Raw genomic sequence first — 23442 nt, 5'->3', positions numbered from 1 at the left:
AGGTGATATCTTTTGGTATCCACAGGCTAGTTTGACCAGAACAGTTGCAGCTGAGCAGGAGAAGGGACTACCCATGCTCAATCCATCTTCCTTGTTTATTATCTACTGCAATTTACAATTATATTTAGAAAAACAGAATATAATATTCATACAATACCCATAAGATTTTTTCCTAAGAAATTTGAAGACATCTTTCACGTGACTTTGGTAATTTAATTTGCATAAATTTGCACTTTATATGTATATGTAGAACATACCTATTTAAACTCAAATATCCAGGACCGCTGTTATTAGATGAGATCAAATGGCATATATTTGGGGACTCTGACTGAGTCTATTGAATATAACAATAAATTCTCTCCAGGAAGAATGCTAGAAGAGGTGCAGCAATGGGGACCTGTTCTGCAAAAATTGAGGTCATTACTACCCTTAAAGTAAATAATTTAAAATCACTATTTAAAACACTATTGAGTGTACTGTGTGCCAGACATTGTGTTAATAGACACATATCTTATTTAATACTCATGATATCCCTACGAGACAGGTACAGTTATTACGCTCATTTTACAGAGATTTTTAAAGATTAAGTAATTTGCCCGAAAGCACAGAAATCTGAGTTCTGTCAGACTTTAAAAGCTCCTGACTCAGCCTACTTCAGCGTCTTCATTTTGTGCTCCGTTTCTCTATAGCCCACCCTCTTCCGGTCTCATTGGCCTCCTTTCTGTTCCTAGAAATGAGCCAAGCTCTTTTTTTACCTGAAGATCTTTGCACTTGCTGTTTCCTCTCTCTGAAAGTTTCTTCTCCAGTTGGTTGCATGGCTGGCTCCTTATCTCAGATGTTCTTCTAAATTAGTTCTCCTCACCTTACTGTATAACATTGCCATGTTTTATTTCCATCATAGTATTTATTACACTCTGAAATTATTTTTTCAGATCTTATCCTTAGTACCTCATTCACTGAATGAATGAATAAAATAGCCTACTCCTTCTGTTCCTGCAGGAACCGTGTTACCACCAATAGGCTATCTGTGTTATCCTGATAGTCTATCCTGATACAGAGATTGCACATTGCCTACTTCACTGCCATCTCAGTGTATCACAAAGTCTTTGGTGGTTCCAGGAGAGCAGTGGTCTCACAACATCGAGGCCTCTCAGGGGACGAACAGACAACACCTTCCTGCTTTACCCAGCTCGACCTGCAGGGGACGGTGTCGCTGGAGGCCTCCTTCAGCGCACGCCGGCGCCCTAGGTGAACCGAGACGCAGAAGTGGGAGATGTGGAGTAGAGAGGCGGGGCCAACCGGAAGGGGCGTGGTCGCCCACGAATACGCCCCCTCCCGGAGGCTTTCCGCCCTCGCCCCGCCCCTTCCCCCGCCCGGGCGGCCATGGCCATTCCCGGCATCCCCTATGAGCGACGGCTTCTCATCATGGCGGACCCTAGAGATAAGGCGCTTCAGGACTACCGCAAGAAGCTGCTGGAGCACAAGGAGATCGACGGCCGTCTCAAGGAGTGTGAGTGCATCTTTCTTAACATACAATCCTATGCCTGGACCTGCATGTGTCTCTCACAAAGCAGAGGCCCTTGGCCGAGCCCGGCAACCGAACTCCGGGGGTAGGAAGGCCTCGGTCCAGGGACAAGGCGCTTTGTCATCCGGCCCTGAGGTTGGGAAGTACAGCCTCTTGAGCAGTAGAAATGGCCCACTCTGGTCCAGGTGACAGAGAGAACATCCCTATTTCTGAGATGGAAGTGGAAGAAGACTAGAGAAGGAATGGGAAAGAAGTGGGCCAGGGATGTTTGCCAGGTTGGGGTGCAAGAAGGGGGGTGTAGATGAGTCCTGGGACCCAGAACGGAGGCTTGAGTCATGGAAGCTCAAGCAAGAAGTGAGACTCGAGGTGATGGCTTGTTATTGGGGTGGAAAGCCGGAGCGGAGCCCATCGGTGGGACATAATAACCCTCCTCGTCTTTCCTCGTATTTTGAGTTGTACTCCATCAGGCACACAAGTTTCCCTTGCCTCCTGAACTAAAAGGGCGCTTGCGTATTTTCGTAGTGCACTTTCACTGAAAAGCCAGATGGTTTGATTAAATGAAGAAAGACCATAACCATATAATTCTGTGGGTCACTGCACCTGTTGACCTTATTTAGGGTGGAAAGCCATAGAGTATTAATCCGTGTAGGTGGCTGAAGAGATGAGGAAGGGTCTCTTTTATCATTTGGATTTGTAGTCGCAAATCCAAAAGTGTCAGTGTCAATATCTGTTAACAATGTAACAATGTTACGAATGTGCTTGAATAAGTATTGCCAATCAAGAAAATAAAAATATGGTGCTTTTAAACTGTAACATTTCGGGGAGCCTGGTTGGCTCAGTAGGTTAAGCCTCCAACTTTGTCTCAGGTCATGATCTCCTAGCTCGTGAGTTCGAGCCCCGCGTTGGCCTCTGTGCTGACAGCTCAGAGCCTGGAGCCTGCTTTGGATTCTGTTTCTCCCTCTGTCTCTGCCCCTCCCCCCGCTCACACTCTCTGTCTCTCAAAAATGAATAAAAATTAAAAAAAAAACCTGTAAGATTTCATTTTTTAAAATGTCCTCTGCAAATGGAATTATTTCTTTTGTGGTTTCAGTTAGTGGATATAAATTATATGTAAGGTGAAATAGACTGAAACAAACTTAAATAAATAAAGTAATACTTAGTGACTTAAACTCACTAAGATTATTGTTTAATTAAAAATGTTCAAATTATATTATTTCAGTAAGGGAACAATTAAAAGAACTTACCAAGCAGTATGAAAAGTCTGAAAATGATCTGAAGGCCCTACAAAGTGTTGGGCAGGTAGGTAATGGAGTTTGGGGTGTAGGGAGTGATGGTAATTTGTTTTTTTGTTATTGGCAAAAAGTAATGCTTCTTTTTCTTTCTCAGATTGTAGGTGAAGTACTTAAGCAACTAACTGAAGAAAAATGTAAGTGGATTGGACTGTTAAATAGTAAAGAAAAAAGTGGACTCTCCTTTCTCCCACCATGAACTTTTGAAATGCTTATTATTTTAATGACAGTAATGAAGGGAGATGATATTCTTGCATAGACTTAAATTTTCTTTCAACTATTACCTTCTTGGAGGACAGGAATAAAACTCAACCTGCCATCAATGTGGATGTATTTATTTTTTACTTTCTATTTTTCAATTTGTCCTTTCATTCTCTTCCTCTAGTCATTGTTAAAGCCACAAATGGACCACGATATGTTGTGGGTTGTCGTCGACAGGTAACATTTTACATTTGTATAGTGCTTTATAACTGATAAAAGTGCTTTTGTATATGTTATTTAATTCTTGAGGTAAGCAGGTCAGGCATTACGCCCGTAACTCCTAAAGGTGATTTGTCCAGATATAACTAACAAAACTTGATCTCAAACTATGGGCATTGACTCCTGGTATTCTCTACTTTCTACACTTATCACATTGTGTCAGTCAACTCTACATATTTAGAAATCTAAGAATTTTGGAACTGGAAAATATCTCAGGTCCATTTTATTTTAATGTCTTTTTTGAAGAGACTTAGACCTTATTAATTACTTATGTCTTATATTTAAACATTCGGAAATGTTACTCAAAGACTTTGCTGTAGCCTGAGTTGATTTGGTGATTTGGTATGCTTTCATTTAGATTAGAATAGGCAAATTGAAATAACTGCCAATTTCATTTTCAGAATACATGTTGGCATTCAAAAATGCCAACAAATGGCTTTAAATAATTTAGTAGCCTCTGAGGCCAATTTATGTGCTATCCTATTCTTCAGGAAGGATCCTTAAAACATTCTTATAAATTCATTGAAAGAACTTTTTGTGAGTATTTGTCATATCAGGTTCATGTTTGAAAACATTGATCCAACATGACTGTAGAGTAGCATATAACACAGGGACTAAATCTTATTCTAGCATTGTGCCTGGCATATAAATGGGAAGACATTTTCTAAATCAAAATATTAAATGTCTAGTCTGACAAAAGATTTTATGTCCCTTACAGGGCCTTCTGGATTCCAAGAGTTGGTATTTCTAAGATATTTCATGGTTGTATGAGGGCAAGAGTATTTGAAAACTGGAAAATCTTAGAAAAGCCTGAGTCTGTATTCTCTGTAGATATAAATGTTGAAATAGATTTACATTGATTTTTGTTCGGCTCTTTTTTTTAAGTACCTCACTTATTAGCAACTTTTTTTTTTTTTTTTTTTAAGATTTTATTTTTAAGTAATCTCCACCCCCAAGGTGGGGCTCCAACTTTCAACCCTGAGAGCAAGAGTTGCATGCTCCACCCACTGAGCCAGCCAGGCGCCCCACTAGCAACTTTTTAAAGTTCAATCCATTATATTAAAACTAGTATTTTTGCCTATCTCCACTTCATTTTACTTGGCACTAAATCCTGAACTTAGAGTTCTTTGCAAAATCCTGTGAAAAGTAGTAATCTGTATTCTGAAATTGTATTGGCAAGTTGTTTTTTGAACTATCAAAAAGTAACTTAATTTTGGAAAGGTAACACCCTGAGTGTGAGGTGAATCTGTTGGATAGTCTCTATCTAATTCTAGCCAAATAAGTTACCCTGCCTAAGTATGCCAGTAAGTTGTTTAGTATGATTCAGCCTAATATATAATTTATGTAGCATGGTATCTGGCATGTGGCAAAAGCATGAACGATGGTTCTGGGTTTTTTTGTTTTTGTTTTTAGCATTTTAATAAAAACCTCTAAAGGGGTACAAAATGAGTATATTTCTCCTATAGTCAAGTAACATGTTCTTCCCCAAAGCTGTAGTTTTTAAGATAAATCTAAAGGGCATATTACCATATATAAATATATCAGAGTAACACTGTATACCTTAAACTTATATAGTGTTATATGACAAATTTATTTAATAAAAAATAAAATAGATTTTAAAAGAAAAAAATAAAGGGCACACCTTTAAAGTGCTTCCCTTTCCTTACCCCAAAATATTCACCTACAAATTGCCAAAGTCACTATATTATAGTGCCTGAATCAAAATAAACTATGAAAATAGACTTTGGAAGTAAAATAAAAATATCCATTTTTTTCTTTAAAAGCAAGGCATTTTCCACCACAAACTTTGTATATTAGTGATTTCACATTTCACGCTGAGGTTGCATAAAGGGCATTATTTTTTTAAAGGAAGTAACTTTGAATTATTACTTTTACAAGCTCTTCTGTTGGCATGGTGTTTATAATCTAATATTAGTGTTCTCTCTGAAGACTGAAAGTGATTATGTGGCTTCTAAATATTGTGCTTTTTCTTTTTAAAGTAGTATTTCCCCTTTTAAGCGTTTATGTAACACTTTTTGTTTTATAAAATTAGCTTGACAAAAGTAAGCTGAAGCCAGGAACAAGAGTTGCTTTGGATATGACTACACTAACTATCATGAGGTAGGTTTCTTATTCTACCTTTTCCTTTCACAAGAGAGAAGTTTTTATGCATAGTATATGCTTCTTGAGATCACTGAATATTTTGCCACTTTTTCCCTTTTACTAGTTTCTAATTAATGTAAACACATTTTTATAAGATCATCTATAGATGCTTACATAAGCAAGTAATTTATACTCTGTAGGCTGAGAGAAAATACATCTTGTAAAAGAAAAATACACACCTTATCATTTTAGATATTTGCCAAGAGAGGTGGATCCACTGGTCTACAACATGTCTCATGAGGACCCTGGGAATGTTTCTTATTCTGAGATTGGAGGACTATCAGAACAGATTCGGGAATTGAGAGAGGTTGGTAGCGGACGCTTTGTTCTCTGAACTTATTAACAAATAGTACTGGTTTTATGATACCCAAAGGGAGAAAGAAAATGAAAGATTACTTTGTCCAAATAGTGGTTACTGAATATTATACATTTAATATTCTTGCTGAGAGAAAAATAGCACTGAATTTCTAGCTCTGAAAATTATAGGTATTAAAAAAAATTATAGGTATTGTTGATTTGGAGATAATTTGGTGTTGGAAAAACTCTGCTCTTTTTGTGACCAAAAAAAAAAAAAAAAAAGCTAATAATTGATATAAATCCAATGCCCATGCTATCTGTGGTTTTGATTATCCTAGGTTGCTGGGATCAGAGCATATATAGATAACGTGTATAATACAGTTTTTCCCGTAACCCTACTAATATTAGCTTCCCATCCTTAAAGTCAGTTACCTGTACCTTAAATACATTTTTTTAAGATGTCAAAACAATTTTTTTAAAGTAATCTCCATACCCAATGTGGGGCTTGAATTCAAAACCCCGAGACAAAGAGTCTCATGCTCCACAAACTGAGCCAGCCAGGCTTCCTGTACCTTAAACATGTTATTTTGATAAAGCTGTTTGCTGCCATTTAAGAAAAATATTGGCCTTAGGGTGACATAACCCTTTTAAGCTCTTCGTATCAAATCAGGATTGCCTTGCTTCATGGCACAGATGGCTTTTTTGTTTGTTTGTTTGTTTGTTTGTTTGTTTGTTTTGAGAGGGGAGGGACAGAGAAAGAGAAGAATCCCAAGCAGGCTCTGCTCTGTCAGCACAGAGCCTGACGCAGAGCTCGATCTCATGGACCTTGAGATCATGACCTGAGGCGTCAAGATTCGGACACTTAACTGACTGAGTCACTGAGGTGCCCCACAGATAACTTCTTAACAATTCTCTTTAAAATTTTTTTTAATGTTTATTTATTTTTGAGAGAGAGAGACAGAGAATAGGAGAGGGGCAGAGAGAGGGAGACACAGAATCTGAAGCAGGCTCCAGGCTCTGAGCTGTTAGCACAGAGCCTGATGGGGGCTTGAACCCACGAACTGTGAGATCATGACCTGAGCTGAAGTCAGATGCTTAACTGACTGAGCCACCCAAGCTCCCCTTAACAATTCACTTTAAAAGCAAATTACATTGTCCCATTGGTTTCATCCTAATTTATGATGGCAATATGTAGGAATGAATGAGGATAGTTGGTATAGCTTACATCATCTGATTTAAGAAGCCTTAAGCCAGTAGTTTTCAGATATCAGCATATTAAGTTTTCTGGAACTCTTACTAAAGATACAGATTCCTAGGCCCTCTGCATGATATTGATGCAGTAGATTGGGGGTGGAACTCAAGAATTAGCATTTAAGCATTCCAGGTGACTGTGAAAGCAAATTATTCTCCTCCTCTTCCTCCTCCTTCTTCTCCTTCTTCTTCCTTATTTTTAAAAAAATGTTTATTTATTTTTGAGACAGAGGGAGAGACAGATCATGAGCAAGGGAGGGGCAGAGAGAGGGAGAGAGAGAATCTGAAGCAGGCTCCAGGCTCTGCGCTGTTACCACAGAGCCCGATGCAGGAGTTGAACCCATGAACCATGGGATCATGACCTGAGCTGAAGTCGGACACAACCAACTGAGCCACCCAGGCTCCCTGAATCCAAATTATTTTTGACCATACTTGAGGAAGCACTAGCCTAACTCTAAATAAAAGTCTATTCTTCTCACTTTGTGGTTAATGAAAGGGCAACAGGAAGTGCAAGTGCTTCATGGAACTATGAAATCTTGTCTTTGACAGTGATTTGCTACATCAGCCATAGGAGCAGAAAGAATGTCTCTCTCTCTGTCTCTCTCATACAAAAACATACATATACATAATCCACAAAACATGCACATGTAGTACTTTTCCATCTGCAGACACTAAGAATATGGATTCTTACACTTTTTGCTTAGTCACACCTCATGAACACAACTATTCAGTAGAAGCTTATGTCTCAAGTTACTGGTACTATAAAGAGTTTAAGCTGGGCATCAAACCCTCAATTATTCTCCAGCTTTCTTTCCTTAAATCAGTCTTAGTAGGATATTGAGAGCAGACTATATGGTTCTTTTTTTAAAAAATTAATTTATTTACTTTTCTAATTTCTGTACCTGTCATGGAGATTGAACTCATGACCCTGAGATCAAGAGTCACGTGCTGTCCCAACTGAGCCAGCTAGGCGGCCTTAATATATGGTTCCTTTAAGGCTGCTATGACAAAATGACAACATATGAAAATTTTTTATGCCTTTTCCCCTAATTGCTGTTCTAACTTACTAAATTTCTTCATTTCATAATTATTTTGTGTTGCATTCCCAAATGCAAAATAATATAGATCTTTTTTGCTTACCTCATTTTTTTTGTAGTACGATTTTTCATTGAGGCGTGATTTACATTCAGTAAAATGCACAGTATTTTTTTGTGAAGTTTATTTATTTTGAGAGAGAGCAGCAGTGTGCATATGTGAGCAAGAGAGGGACAGGGAAGGAGGGAGAGAATCCCAGGCAGGCCCTGCACTGTCAGCTGCAGAGCTTGATGCAGGGCTCTAACTCACGAACAGTGAAATCACGACCTGAGCTGAAACCAAAGTCGGACGTTTAACTGACTGAGCCACTCATGTGCCCCTGCAGATGTTTTTAAAAGTTTATTTATTTATTTTGAGACAGAGCATGTATACGCACGCACATGAGTTGGGGAGGGGCAGAGAGAGAAGCCTAAGCAGGCTGTGCGCAGACAGCTGGATCGAACTCACGAACTGTGAGAACATGACCTGACCCAAAGTCAAGAGTTGGACGCTTACTGACCGAGCCACCCATGTGCCCCTAAAATGCACATACTTTTTAAGTATATAATTCAAGTGTGTTTTGACAAATCATGTCTGTGTAACCATCTCTTTCGTTAAGTGTGTAGTTTGTTAAAATAACTACTACAGGCTTTTAAATTGATTTTTACATAAAAATTTTTTCTTAAATCTACCTGAAGAAGAATCTCTAATACAAATATCTTTATAGGGGTTCCTGGGTGTTTCAGTTAATTAAGCATCTCACTTTTGATTTTGGCTCAGATCATGATCTCAGTTTGTGAGATCAAGTCTCAAATCAGGCTCTGCACTGACAGTGTGAGCCTGCTTGGAATTCTCTCTACCTGTCTCTCTCTGCCCCTCCCACACATGCACATGTTCCCTCTCTCTCAAAATAAATAAATAAACTTAAAAAAATAGCTTTACATAGCATAGAATTCTAGATCTATTATGAATTACAATATGTACACCTAATTGTGCTGATATTTTACTTGAAGTATTTTAAAGTTCATCAAAATCTTTACTGACTTTTTAAGAAACATGCAACTTCTTTTCTAGGTGATAGAATTACCTCTTACAAACCCAGAATTATTCCAGCGTGTGGGAATAATACCTCCAAAAGGCTGTTTGTTATATGGACCACCAGGTTAGTGTTGAATTATGTCTGACCTAGTAATAAATGAATGAATGAAGGAATAAAAAAGTAAGGTGAAAATTTAAAGTGAGCTATTACAACCTCCATTTTATTCATAGTGGGGAAGGTATAGGAGATGTGTGTCTGCTGTTCTCTCAGGTGTGCTTAGTCTTCTTGTGCCTCATAGGATATGCATCTTAACATGCTGTATGATTCTAGTGCATTGGTCCTGTGTGGTTCACAGACCTCTGGCTGTTCCTGAGACACTTTCAAGGAGTCTGCAAGGTCAGACCTTACTTTGATAATACTAAGACATTAGTTGCCATTTTCACAGTGTTTACTTCTGCGCTGATGATGCAAAAACAATGTGGGTAAAATTGCTCATGCCATAGCATGAATCAGTTAAGTCAGTGGCATGAAGTGGTACTAGTAGTCATTGTGTTATTGACTGCTCACACTTGTAGTATGAAACAAAACAAAAATAGGAGTTTTACTTTAACATATCCTTATCGAAGCAGTAAAAATTATTTTTATTAAATCCTGATCTTTGAATAATGTTTTGTATCCTATGTGATGAAGTGGAAAATCTGTGCAAAGCACTTTTGTTGCATAATGGATAGAGTAGTTATGTCTAGGAAAAGCACTTGTGCAGTTATGTGAATTGCCAGCTGAATTAGCTGCTTTTCATGGAATATAATTAAAATATTTTTTTTTTTACTGTTCATTTTTTTTTGAGAGACAGAACAAGCAGAAGTGGGGGAGAGAGGGAGGGAGACACAGAATCTGAAGCAGTCTCTAGGCTCTGAGCTGTCAGCACAGAGCCCGATGTGGGGCTCAAACTCATGAACCATGAGATCATGACCTGAACCAAAGTCAGACGCTTAACTGACTGAGCCACCCAGGAGCCCCTGGAATATAATTTTTTTTTTAATGTTTATTTTTGTGTGAGAGAGGGAGAGAGGGAGAGCGGGGGAAGGGCAGAGATAGAGGGGGAAGAGGATATGAAGCAGACTTTACACAGACAACAAAGAGCTTGATGCAGAATTTGAACTCACGTACCGAGATCATGACTCGAGCCGAAGTTGGCCGCTTAACTGACTGAGCCACCCAGGCACCCCTCATGGAATATCATTTTGTCTTTCAAACATGATTTACAGACATTTCTGTCATTGTCAGGCTGGTTATTGGTTATTCAGACTGGTCATTGCTTATCTGGCAAACATTTTTTCAAAAATGAATTAAGTTAGCCTGTTATGTTAAAACAACTAACACTGTCTGTAACCAGTGAGAAAAAGTTGAGCTTTCAACCAAAATTAGTTTTTGAAAACTTATATCTGACAACTTTCTAATGCTAATACTTAGGAGATGAGATGGGTGATATTCACAAATGTGATTTTTAAATACTTGTATATTAAAAAATGCCAACATGTGGAAGATTTTCATAACTCACTGAACCAATAGTTTCCAAATAAGCAATATTTGATGTTACAATATGCATAGGTAAAAGATCCATTCATTATGCAGGATAGACCAATGGATTATCAGGTAACATAAAAGGCTTCTATTGTAGTGCCTGTAAATAGGGGTTGAGATGTTTTTGAATATAGGTATTCAGTATGCTTAGAATTACAAGAGATGTTTTGAATAAAATTTAAAATTTTAATATTGAGAGTAGAAGTGCTTTAGAATTTTAAATGGAAATTCTCTTTAGGATTTAGCATTCATTTTGCAAAATTTACTATCTGAAGGATAACATTCTTAAAAGGCTTTTGAGAATTTGTTTTGCTTTCCATCTATTTAGGACTTCTTTTGTCATTTTAGGTACAGGAAAAACACTTTTGGCAAGAGCTGTTGCTAGCCAGCTGGACTGCAATTTCTTAAAGGTAAAGGAAAGATTCTTTTTGTAGCTGTTGAGATTAAATTTTATTTGAATTGTTTTATGTTTACCTTAATGTTTTTTCCTTAATCAGGTTGTATCTAGTTCTATTGTAGACAAGTACATTGGTGAAAGTGCTCGTTTGATCAGAGAAATGTTTAATTATGCCAGGGATCATCAACCATGCATCATTTTTATGGATGAAATAGATGCTATTGGTAAGAATAACACTTTTTAAAATTTATTTTAAACTTTTCTTGAAAGTGTTGGAAAATTTTTAAAAAATGAAAGGAATTCCTCTTCCTGCCCCCACCAGCTTTACCTCTAATTGTAATTTGTATGAAGTAGCAAAATGAATCGACTCTTACTTTAAATTCTTTTTTTTTTTTAATTTTTTTTTTTAATGTTTTTATTTATTTTTGAAGGAGAGAGAGAGAGAGAGAGCATGAGCAGGGGACGAGCAGAGAGAGGGAGACATAGAATTTGAAGCAGGCTCCAGGCTCTAAGCTGTCAGCACAGAGCCCCATGCAGGGCTTGAACTCACGAACTATGAGATGATGACCTGAGCCGAAGTCGGATCCTTAACCGACTGAGCCACCCAGGCACTCCTAAAAAGAATTCTTAAAGAAGTTTAATTTTGACATTGACAAATTGAGACATGTCATACCAAAATCAATTCTAACTTTGTCAGTATGATTTTTACTATTTAATTCTTAATCTTCATGTTTTTAACTCCAGACATTATCATTCTTTTGTTAAATGATGATTGTAGAGGAAGAGAGTAATGCATGATTTTCCATATCATTATTTTAGGTGGTCGTCGGTTTTCTGAGGGTACTTCAGCTGATAGAGAGATTCAGAGAACTTTAATGGAGGTAATACTTGGTAAAGGTTTAAAAAGAAGCCTGTATGTATATATGAAAACATGGGTATTGGAAGGGCAAAATATGTACAATTGTTTAAATGAAGAACACACTTAAGTATGAAATTTGAAAATTTGATCTGGAATAAACACATTTCTCTACCACAATCTCTAGTAAGAAAATATCCACCAGAAAATAATAGGGGTATCTACAAAATTCCATTTGATGTACAGGTATATAATTCCATGTATTTTGAACAGACCAACCATTTAGATGTTTAAATTTTTTTTAAATGTTTATTTACTTTTGAGAGAGAGGACAGAGTGCGAGCCGGAGAGGGGCAGAGAGAGAGGGAGACACAGAATTCGAAGCAGGCTCCAGGCTCTAAGCTGTCAGCACAGAGCCCAATGTGGGGCTTGAACTCATGAACTGAGATCATGAAGTCGGGCGCTTAACCGGCTAAGCCACCCAGGTGCCCCAACCATTCAGATACTTAAATTGTATATTGTTCTTCTGATAATTCACATTCTGTGAACACGATCTTGTGCTAGTTTTGTTAAGATGTGTTATGAGAAATGGACATATTAAAACTGGTGGCAATAAATGAGTTATGAATGAGGCTGCTCTAAAAATCACTAATACTTTCTTCTCTTGCTTTATTGCTGAGAATAAGAAGAAACTAAAATAGTTTTGATAATTGAAGAAGATGGATGATGGAATATTAGAATGTACATATAGCCTTTCCCCACTCCAAATTCTGTGAAAGCGATGGCAAGATCCCAAACACATTTTTCAACGTCTACAAAGACAAGCTAGGTAGCATAGGTAATACAGTGCCAAATTCTACCTCAGTAGGAGTATTTGAAAATTGCTTTTTGTAAATTATAATGATCTGCTTAGAATATATACAGTATTTTCAAGTTAGTAATAGATTCTCTTAGAAACCTTAAATTGAGGTATTTTAAGACAACACAGATGCTAGTCTTATTCAGGTAACTGATGTGTTGTTAGCTAACAGATATTTTGGAAAAGAAATAGACATATTGTTAAGCTAGCTATATTTAAAAAAATTTTTCTTAATGTTTATTTATTTTTGAGACAGAACATGAGCAGAAGGGCAGAGAGAGGGAGACACAGAATTCAAAGCAAGCTCCAGCCTCTGAGCTATCAGCACAGAGCCCAATGTGGGGCTCAAACCCACAAACCACGAGATCATGACCTGAGCTGAAGTTGGATGCTTAACCAATTGAGCCACCCAGACGCCTCATGCTAGCTGTATTTTATTATTTAAAAAAAATTTTTTTTAAATGTATGTTTATTTTTGAGAGAGAGAGAGAGGGACAGAATGTGAGTGGAGGAGGGATAGAGAGAGGGAGACAGAATCCGAAGCAGGCTCCAGGCTCTTAGTTTTCACCACAGAGCCCAACATGGGGCTCGAACTCGTGAGCTATGAGATCATGACCTGAGCCAAAGCCGGATGTTTAACCGACTGAGCCACCCAGGTGCCCCCATGCTAGCTGTATTTTAAAGAGTTTGTTGAATGCAGTTAGGTGTTTCAATATTTATTCAAAAAACCTTTTAGGAATTGAAGTATGTTTAGTGTCTCAGTATTTCTATATATAGTAGAATTATTTAAAAGTTATTTAATAGATTTATTATCAGACTTATAGAAATGTCATTGTATCTGCTTATCTGAATGTAAATTTATGTTTGGCTAACTTAAGACATACATTAGATTTTATTAATAGTGTTTATTTTTAAAAGGAACTATGAAAACAATTTGAATATTGGAAATTAGATCCACATAGTTTAGTTTTTTAACTCTTGACTAGATGGAAGCCTTCAGATTTATTAAACCTTTTTGATAGCTATAACAAGGTACATAATTAAATAGTCTGTCTTGGAACTATGAGGCTAGAAAACATGCTTTTATAAGAGAAAGAAAAGATACTCCATCAAATGGTCATTCTGAAGATTGCATACTATCTGTAGACAATATATTTTATGGTATTAGACACGTAAAAGTTGTGTATGGTTTAGTTTTTAATGGTTGGGATGTTTTATAAAAGTCTGTCAATGATTTTTGTTTATAAATGTATTAGTTACTGAATCAAATGGATGGATTTGATACTCTACATAGAGTTAAAATGATCATGGCTACAAACAGACCGGATACACTGGATCCTGCTTTGCTTCGTCCAGGAAGATTAGATAGAAAAATACGTGAGTTAAAATTCTTTACCTGCTGTCTGTTCTCTTTGTCTATGCCCATTTCTCTTTCCATATCTCTTTCTCATTCCCTACTTTAAAAAACCTGACTGCAAAAGAATTTATTTTAATTTTTTATTTTCAGATATTGATTTACCAAATGAACAAGCAAGATTAGATATATTGAAAATCCATGCAGGTCCCATTACAAAGCATGGTGAAATAGGTAAGGAGATAACCTATTTTATGTATATTTACATTTGGTAAGTGAAGCAAACTGCTATTGGATATTGCTGATAATCTACCAAATCTGGTCTTAAATTCAGCAAATGTCTTAAAAACAGCTAATATTTGTTGAGCATCAACTTTATGCTAGGAATTATTCTAAGTGCTGGGGGTGTAACAGTGAACAAAACATGACAAATTCCTACCATGTAGACATTCTTGTCAGGAAAGACGAAGTCAGTAAAATATTTGGTATATTAGACGGTGATATGTGCTATGGATAAATATAAAGCAAGAAAAGGGAAATAGGTAATGTGAGGAGCCAGAATGAATATTTACATTTTTTAAAATGTATGTTTATTTATTTTTAATGTTTATTTATTTGAGAGAGAGAGAGAGACCGAGAGCACCGTGAGCAGGGGAGGGGCAGTGAGAGAGGGAGAAAGAATCTGAAGCAGGCTTCAGGCTCTGAGCTGTCAGCACAGAGCCTGATGTAGGGCTCAAAGTCACAAGCTGTGAAATGGTGACCTGAACTGAAGTCGAGCACTCAACTGACTGAGCCACCCAGGTACCCCATAATGTATATTTATTTTTGAGAGAGTGCAAGTGGGGAAGGGGCAATGTGGGGGTAGGGGGCGGGTACAGGGTCCGAAGCGGGCTCTGCGCTGACCGCAGACAGCTCGATATGGGGCTTGAACCCATGAACTATGAGATCATGACCTGAGCCAAAGTCGGACACTTAACCAACTGAGCTACCCATGCTCCCATGATTATATACATTTATGTATTTATTTTTAACTTTTAAAAAAATTTATTATTGAGAGAGAGACACAGAATGTGAGCAGGGGAGGGCAGAGAGAGGGGGAGACACAGAATTTGAAGCAGGCTCCAGGCTCTGAGCTATCAGCACAGAGCCCCATGCGGGTGTTGAACCCACAAACTATGAGATCATGACCTGAGCTGAAATCAGATGCTTAACCGACTGAGCCACCCAGGGGCCCCTATATACCTTTTTAAATGGAGGTGGAGAGGAGGAAGCAGAGGAAAGCCTAACCAAGAAAGTGATTTTCAACCAATGACCTAAAAAGGTGAAGGAACTAGGTATAGATATTTAAGGGAAAATCAAGCAGAGGGAACAGCAAGAGGAAGAACTTGAGGCAGGTATATGACTGGAACATTCCAGGAGTAGCAAAGAGGCCAGGGTGTCTGTGGCAGTGTAATCAGGATAGTAGTAGCAAGTGAAATCATAGAAATAATGGGAATCAAATTGCATAGAGCCTTATTGAGGCCATTGTGTAAGAACTTTGGCTTTTATTTTATTTTTGTCATTGGAAGATTGTGAGCAGAGGAATGCTATGATCTTACGTTTGTTATTTTAACTTTGTAATGTAAAAATTAGAAATACATAGAAGTGGAGATAAGAGTATAATGAACTTGTAACCCTAGGTACTCATCACCTACCCAGCTTTAATAATTAATAACTCTTGGCAAATCTTGTTTCATCTGTGATCTCTTCCACCTCTTCTTACCTTCCTTCTGGATTTTTAAAAAGCAAGTCTCAGGCATTATATCATATCATCTGTAAATATTTTATAATTGACTTATGTTAAATAAGATCATTCTGGTTGCACACAGAAGGGCAAAGACAGAAACAAGAGGATAAGTTAGGAGGATATTTGGATAATCCAGGCACAAGATGGTGGTGTGGTCTCAGGTGGTAGCAAAGTCTTACAATAATGAGATTCTGGACATATTTTGAAAATAGAAGTGACAGGGTTTGCTAATGAATCAGTTATGGGGTGTAAGGTAACGAGAAGAACCAGGAAGACTTAGGTTTTTGACTCATGCAACTGGAAAGATGGAGTTGTCATCATTTAAAATGGGGGAGACTGGAAAGATTAGGTTTTAAAGGGAGAATAAAGAATTTGATTCTGAATATATTAAATCTGAGATACCAATTAGAGATCGAAATAAAGACGTTGCTTGGTAATTCTATATGCATGAATAGTTTATTGGGATGGTCTATTCTGGAGATATAATTGTGGATAATAACAGCATAAAATTTTTTTTGAAGTCTTTGAGATGAGATTTCTAAGGAAGTAAATGTAGATAGAGAAGATGTTCAAAAACTGAGCTGAGGGGTGCCTGGGTGGCTCAGTTGGTTGAGTGTTTGGCTTTTGCTCAGGTCATGATCTCACGGTTTGTGAGTTCAAGCACCACATCAGGCTGGCTGCTGTCTGCACAGAGCCTGCTTCAGATCCTCTATCCCCTTCTCTCTGCCCCTCCCCTGCTCATGCTCTCTCTCTCAAAAATAAAGAAACATTAAAAAAAAAAAAAACTGAGCTAATTCCAATTTTAAGAAACTGAGATGAAGACCATCAAAGGAGACTGAGAAGGTACAGTCATAGAGGGAAGTTAAACCAGGAGCTGGTGATGTCTTGGAAGATAAATGAAGAAATTGATACAAGGAGGGAGTAATTCCCTGTTAAATGCTGACAGTGAGTCAGATAAAAAGAGTTCTGAGAATGGATCTTTGGATTTACTATGTGGAGGTAATTGGTGACCTTATCAAAGCAATTTGTTTGGAGTGGTGAGAGAGAGAGCCTACCTCAAATGAGTTTCAAGGAGATTGTACACAGAATCCAAAGCAAGCTCCAAGTTCTGAGCTGTCAGCACAGAGCCCAGTGTGGGGCTCTGACTCACGAACCATGAGATCATGATCTGGGTCAGAGTCAGACACTTAACTCACTGAGCCACCCAGGTGCCCTGGTTGCAGTTTTTCTAAGATTCCTGGCTTGACAGATATCTTAAGTTCACATGTGCATAATTGTTTCATTGCATAGAAACAGGTTAAGATGCTTTCAGATCTTGATGCTATTTCTTGGTTTTAAAATGTCAAAAGCATGTTTATTTCTGCTTGGTGCTGGTTTACTTAATAGAAGTATAATTTTTGGTAGTTAATATTGTGGAGGACTTGCTAAATATTTTGGAGGAATGTCAACAGAGATGATGCCTAGCTGGTCAAATTCAAAGCAAGGTCTGCAGTTAAATTTTCTATATAGGCATAAATCAAGAAAAAGCCTAAATTTTTTAAAAACTAATTTCCAGTATTTTTTCCTAAACAGATTATGAAGCAATTGTGAAGCTTTCAGATGGCTTTAATGGAGCAGACCTGAGAAATGTTTGTACTGAAGCAGGTATGTGTTTAAAGTACAGTTTTTATTATTGACGTTGATTTATTTAATTTGCTAAAAATGTGTTTGGATTTGTCCAAAAGAAGAGCCTGGGCTTTGCGAGGATTTAGGTACTTGTTTTTTTGCGGGGGGTGAGGGAGGGGGAACTGATTCCAGGAAGCAGGAGAGAACAGGAAAGTGCAATGGAAAGAGGGAAAGCTATTGTAAGGGTGCATCATTGACGTAGCTGCTATAGACAGGTGGGATTTGATTTGATGACATCTCAGACAAACATACAGAATGGCTGATCTATGGGAGACTGGAGCATTTATTTACCAGCTGTCATCCCCCACTAGATGATAATTTACCCTTGGGGATGTTAACTCCTTTATACTTCTAGATGCCTTAGACCAGAATGTGGTAAGACTTGCAAGTGATAGCATACTGGCTCCCTGAAGTAAGTCTGAGACTGTACAGAAGTGTCTGCCACAACTGTGGCTGAAATTAGACTGTGCTAGCACCAGAAGTATCTGCTGCAAAGTGGATAACTTGTTTTCTGATACTAGTCTTAGCAATAAGCTTTGTAAGATTGATTTATGAATTTTGTGATCATGCAACTTGTATAAAATGTAATAGTTTTTTAATACAGATTTCTCTATGGATTGTGTGATCCTGTTTTTAAAAATTTTATTTCTGGTATCAGGTGGCATTAAAACCATACATAGAGCCATTTAGTTTTTGTCCTCCACACAGAATCTTAAAATTAAAAAAAATTAATTTTTACCCTAGTTTTTATAGTTACTGACTTTCCTAGGTTGCGGGTGAACAGTTTTTTTTTTTTTTTTTTAAGTACTACAATATGTCATTTCCTCTTGTTTTCATATCACCTTTAGCATTTCTTATAAATTTAACAGTTTAAAGAGGCTGCTCAGATATGGCTTCTCCATAGCAGTATCTTCATGGGTATATGGTGACTCAGTACCTGGATCAGAAATCTGCAGGTTTAGAAACTCAGTACAGATCAGAGTAAATCATGCTCACAAAGACCTCCTAATAAAGAAAACACATTAAGTGGTAAACTTGGATGTAGCTTGAACTACTTAGAATAATTTATGACAGTGTCTTTCCAAAATCTACACTGGACCAAATTATTAGAATATTGCTTTGATGAAATTGGAATATAAACAAAAGCAATGTCATAATCCTAAAGGTTTGCACCATCAAATTATATTTGTTTTTTGCTTTTTTTTTTCAGTTTTATCAACAAATAATTGACATATATCACTGCATAAGTTTAGGTTGTACAGCATGATAGTTTGGTTTACATATATTAGGCAATGATTTCCACAATAAGTTCAGCTAACATTTATCTTCTCATATAGATTCAGTTAGAAAAAAGGAAAAATATTTTCTCCTGTGATAAGAACTCTTGGGATTTACTCTCTTAACTTTCTTATATATCATATAGCAATGTTAGCTATAGTCCTTATGTTGTACATTACATCCTTAGTACTTACTTATCTTACAACTAGAAATTTGTATACTTCACATATTGTAAAAACATTTTAGGCTGGGGTGCCTGGCTGACTGAGTTGGTAGAACATGTGATTGTTGACTTCAGGATGGTAAGTTCAAGCCTCATGTTGGGCGTAGAGCTTACTTAAAACAAAACAAAACAAAAAAATGATTTTAGCTATTTCCAGTAAAGAGCTATAACTTTGGTATAGATTACAATCTTAGCTTTTTAAATGGCCTGGGGTGTTCATATTTGGAGACACTAAAATTCTTTGGTTTTCTTATTATCAGACTTTAAGCCTTTTTTGTTAACATCTTTCTGCAATGTAAAATAAACTTGATTCAGTTATAGTTGTCTTTTCCATTCACATCCTGAGATTAGCCTTTTTGGATTGGAATGTAACTCAGGCTCAGCCATTCACTAAATAATGGTTTGGAAACAGTCATATGCACAAAGTTTGGAAAAATAAGTAGCCTTCAAAACAGGTTTTATTTTATTATAAATAAATAAATAAATAAAATTTATAAATTTATTTATTTATTTATTTATTATTTATTTATTTATAAATAAATAAAACTGGAAGGTTTTATTTTGTTTTGTTTATTTTTATTTATATCTTATTTTATTTTTATTTTATTTCATTTTAAAGTTTATTTATTTATTTTGAGAGACACAGAGAGAGCTGGGGAGGGCAGAGAGAGGGGAAGGGAGGGAGAGAGAGAATCCCAAACAGGCTTTGCACTGTCAGCACAGAGCCCAAGCCCAATTCAGGTGTCAATCCCATGAACCGTGAGATCATAACCTGAGCCAAAATCAAGAGTCGGACACTTAGCCAACTGAGCCACCCAGGCACCTCCGAAACAGGTTTTAAAAAACTTCAATATTAAAAACTAGAAATTTCCATTCACCTGATTTCTGAGTACAACATAGAATGGCTATTTCCAAGACTAGGTAGAAATCTTGGAAGATAGAAAATAACCCTTGAAATCTTCTATTGCACTCATTTTACATAAATGAAAATATAAGCAGATCTTCAATGAAAATATTAGTACATAGTGATAACTTACCAGCTTTAGCTTATCATGAAATTGGGATTGTCTCAAAATCTTGGACCCATATCCATGTCAAGTAGTATTTGACAAGTAACTTATCATTAACTTGAAAAAGTTGAATTGTGATACTTGAGTGTGAAATTCATATAAAATATCAATTTGTACATAAAAAAGGTAAATTTTAATTATGTGGTTATTGTCACTGATTTTTGATAAAGCCCAATGTTGACTTTGTTTAATTCCTATTCTTTAAGCTTTTGATTATTAAGAAGGAAAGGCTATCAAAATTACTGAAGGTGTTTTGTGTTTTCCCACATTATACACGTGTTCCCTCCTTCCAGGCAATTGTTGTCTGTAGAGTTAAGAAACCACGGCTTAAGATGTGTATGTTTTATTGATAGTAGGGCTTTATTTTGCTTTTTCGGAATGTCATTAGATACAGGGACTGTGTGAGTTAGATTTTAAATATCCAGATAGTTTTCTCATTGTTGTCTTGCTTTTGGTTTGGAAAATAATACTCAATATAGCTAAGCAAATTAATTGAACAATGATGGTTGTTTTTAATAAATTAGAACTATTGGCTCAGAAGTAGTAAATCTACGGGCAACTGGCTGGCTCAGTCAGTGGAGTGTGTGACTCGATCTTGGGGTCATGATCAAGCCCCATAATGGGGTAGTGTTTACTTCCAAAATAAATCTAGGCTCCTTCACATTTACTCCACAGAATTAAATTACTTAATTTTCCTGAAAAAAATATTTTTTATTGTTTTTTATTGAGATAACAATTGTCAAATATTTCAGATATACAACATAATTATTTGATATATATATTGTAAATGATCACTACAATAAATCTAGTTAATATCTGTCACCACATATAGTAAACAAGGTATTTTTTTCTTTGATGAGAACTTTTAAGATCTACTCTCAGCAATTTCAAATATAGACTACAGTATTATTAAGTATAGTCACCATGTTGTATATTGCATCCTCAGGATTTATTTTATCCTTAGAAGTTTGTGCCTTTTGACTACCTTCACCGATTTCGCCCACTCCCTCTTAGTTTTCTTACAATAAATTATTTACATGTTATATATAGCAGTCATGTTGTTCTGTTCTCCACAGGTATGTTTGCAATTCGTGCTGATCATGATTTTGTAGTACAGGAAGACTTCATGAAAGCAGTCAGAAAAGTGGCTGATTCTAAGAAGCTAGAGTCTAAATTGGACTACAAACCTGTGTAATTTACTGGAAGGTTTTTGATGACTGCATGACAGATCCTGGCTTAATGTAAAAATAAAGTTAAGGAAAATAATGTATGTATTGGCAATGATCTCATTAAAAGCATATGAATAAAAATATGTATGGATAACACTGTAAAAATTAGTAATTGAGTAATTCTACTTTTAAGATTGGTACAGAAGAAATTTGTATGTTTGTTAATATTGCATTTATTGCAGCAAAAGTTATGAGTATGTTGAAGCTTTTCGTATTTGCTGTGTGACCATTTTTGTAAAACATTGAAAGTAGTTTGAAATCGTAGTATGAGAGCATTTCTTATGACTTATATCATTTGTTTTCCTCATTTTAAAAAGTTGAATAAAATCTGTTTTAGTTCTCCTACATATATTTTTGTCTTTTTAAAGATTACATTTATGATGGTCCTTTTAGTAAATTATTTAATAATCAAAATGAATTCTATTTAGATTACAGGCTTTTGAATTTTAAAACCATACACACACTCAGTGTTCCTAACAGCGTCTTGTTATATAAAGCATAGATGTGTATATCTATATTGATAATGGAAGGTCTTTATTCACTCTTCACCTATGATTAGACGGTATGATAGCTAATTGAAATAGTACATGCGTGTCCATAACCATTTTTTAGATTGATTAAAAGTAATATTTGCTAACAAATGTGACTTGGTTTTCTTGATTTATGTGAGATGATAGTTCCCTTTTCAGAATATTAAGGTGTGGACCCTCTTCCCAGAAAAAGTCAGATGTACATATACACAATTTTGCATACACTAAAATTTAAGGAGATTTATTATTTCCCAAACTCACCCGTTGGCTCTGTAGGTATCTATGGATACTAAGTTAAGAGGGTTTGATGTAGGGGATGTTGATGTCAGAAATGTTCAAAGCAGAAGTTCTGTTACCTACACACAATTCTTATATCATGTGGATTTAAAGCTTTAACAGATTAAAATAGGAAATTGTTGGCGTCACCTGAGATTATCTTATTAAAGGTGCTATTTAAACAAAAACAACTTGACTTCACTTTTCATAAACACTAAAGAATGTGCGATATATGACTTGGATAATTATACAATCATTTTTCAAATTAAAAAGTTACTTGCAGAGTATTGTATGTCTTTTTATAACTTTAAAAGGTAGAGAATAGTTTACATAGTGATAGAGAAAATGGAGCACTCAAACTAGCCGTCTAATACTCAAGTTATTGAATGGTTCTATTTCTATATATGTTGGTAGTGTGTTTGATAAATATGACAATATAAAAATAATAGTATGTTTGTCAAGGGCGTGTAGGTCAAATATGTGATTCTTTAACCTTATTCATTGTAATTTGCAATTTAATGACTTTCTCGCCTTTTTACTTTGGTTTATTTTTTGGTTATAAGAATCAGTTTGGTTTACAAATCTTGAAAGTTTAAGTATGGATTCTTCCGCTTCTAAATTTGATATTCCTCGTGTTTAAATTAAATGGAGAACAGTATCTTCCTAGGCCCAGAGAAAGTATATACCTCACTTCTATTAACAATATAGTATTAACAGACTCAAACTCCTTTTTAAGATGAAAGCCATGTATTTTATTAATATATATTATATATAATTAATATTTCAACATAAACTTAGCATTAAAGGGAGAGACCTTCAGTATGATGTGTAATCTACTGAGTGAGCTATCGGTTGTTTGTATTCCTTAGGATTTTCTATATGCCTTTGTTTCTTGAGATTTTGTCATAGTCCCAAGTATTCTTGAAAGCCCACCATTTCAATTTGCTTAAAAACCAAGGGTGTTTCATTTTCTGTGTAGCATAACAGTTTTAAGATGAACTCTTCATTTATTACTCTTTCGGTTATAACCTCACCACAGATTGCGCAGGATTCTGAGGGGGAGAAAATACAGTTTTCCTTTCGGATGCCAGTCTCTGGTGGCTAGGATGTTTGCCGGTTCTTACACTACAGATTTGCGTCCTCTCTGGGAAAGGTTAGAGCTGGTGCGGTTGGTCCCACTGCCTTTCCCAGGACCTTCAGTCGTTGCCCCCTCCTGC

The 23442-nt window shown here is 36.3% G+C and overlaps 1 protein-coding gene across 1 annotated transcript; it reads left to right on the top strand.

Moving 5' to 3' along the window:
• Window positions 1–1367: 1367 nt before the first annotated feature.
• On the top strand, window positions 1368–22060 carry PSMC6 (proteasome 26S subunit, ATPase 6). Its single transcript, XM_049611564.1, has 14 exons — window positions 1368–1510; window positions 2745–2824; window positions 2912–2951; window positions 3200–3252; window positions 5348–5415; window positions 5650–5764; window positions 9154–9241; window positions 11051–11112; window positions 11200–11323; window positions 11919–11980; window positions 14071–14191; window positions 14322–14402; window positions 17527–17598; window positions 21267–22060. Exons 1-14 carry the CDS (start codon window positions 1384–1386, stop codon window positions 21383–21385), a joined length of 1212 nt encoding a protein of 403 aa, XP_049467521.1. The 5' UTR covers window positions 1368–1383; the 3' UTR covers window positions 21386–22060.
• Window positions 22061–23442: the final 1382 nt, after the last annotated feature.

This window comes from Panthera uncia (genome assembly GCF_023721935.1).
Source record: "Panthera uncia isolate 11264 chromosome B3 unlocalized genomic scaffold, Puncia_PCG_1.0 HiC_scaffold_1, whole genome shotgun sequence".
In the NCBI taxonomy this organism is placed as follows: domain Eukaryota; kingdom Metazoa; phylum Chordata; class Mammalia; order Carnivora; family Felidae; genus Panthera; species Panthera uncia.
The sequence above is the reverse complement of the archived record's forward strand: the minus strand, read 5'-3'. Positions and strand labels throughout refer to the sequence as shown.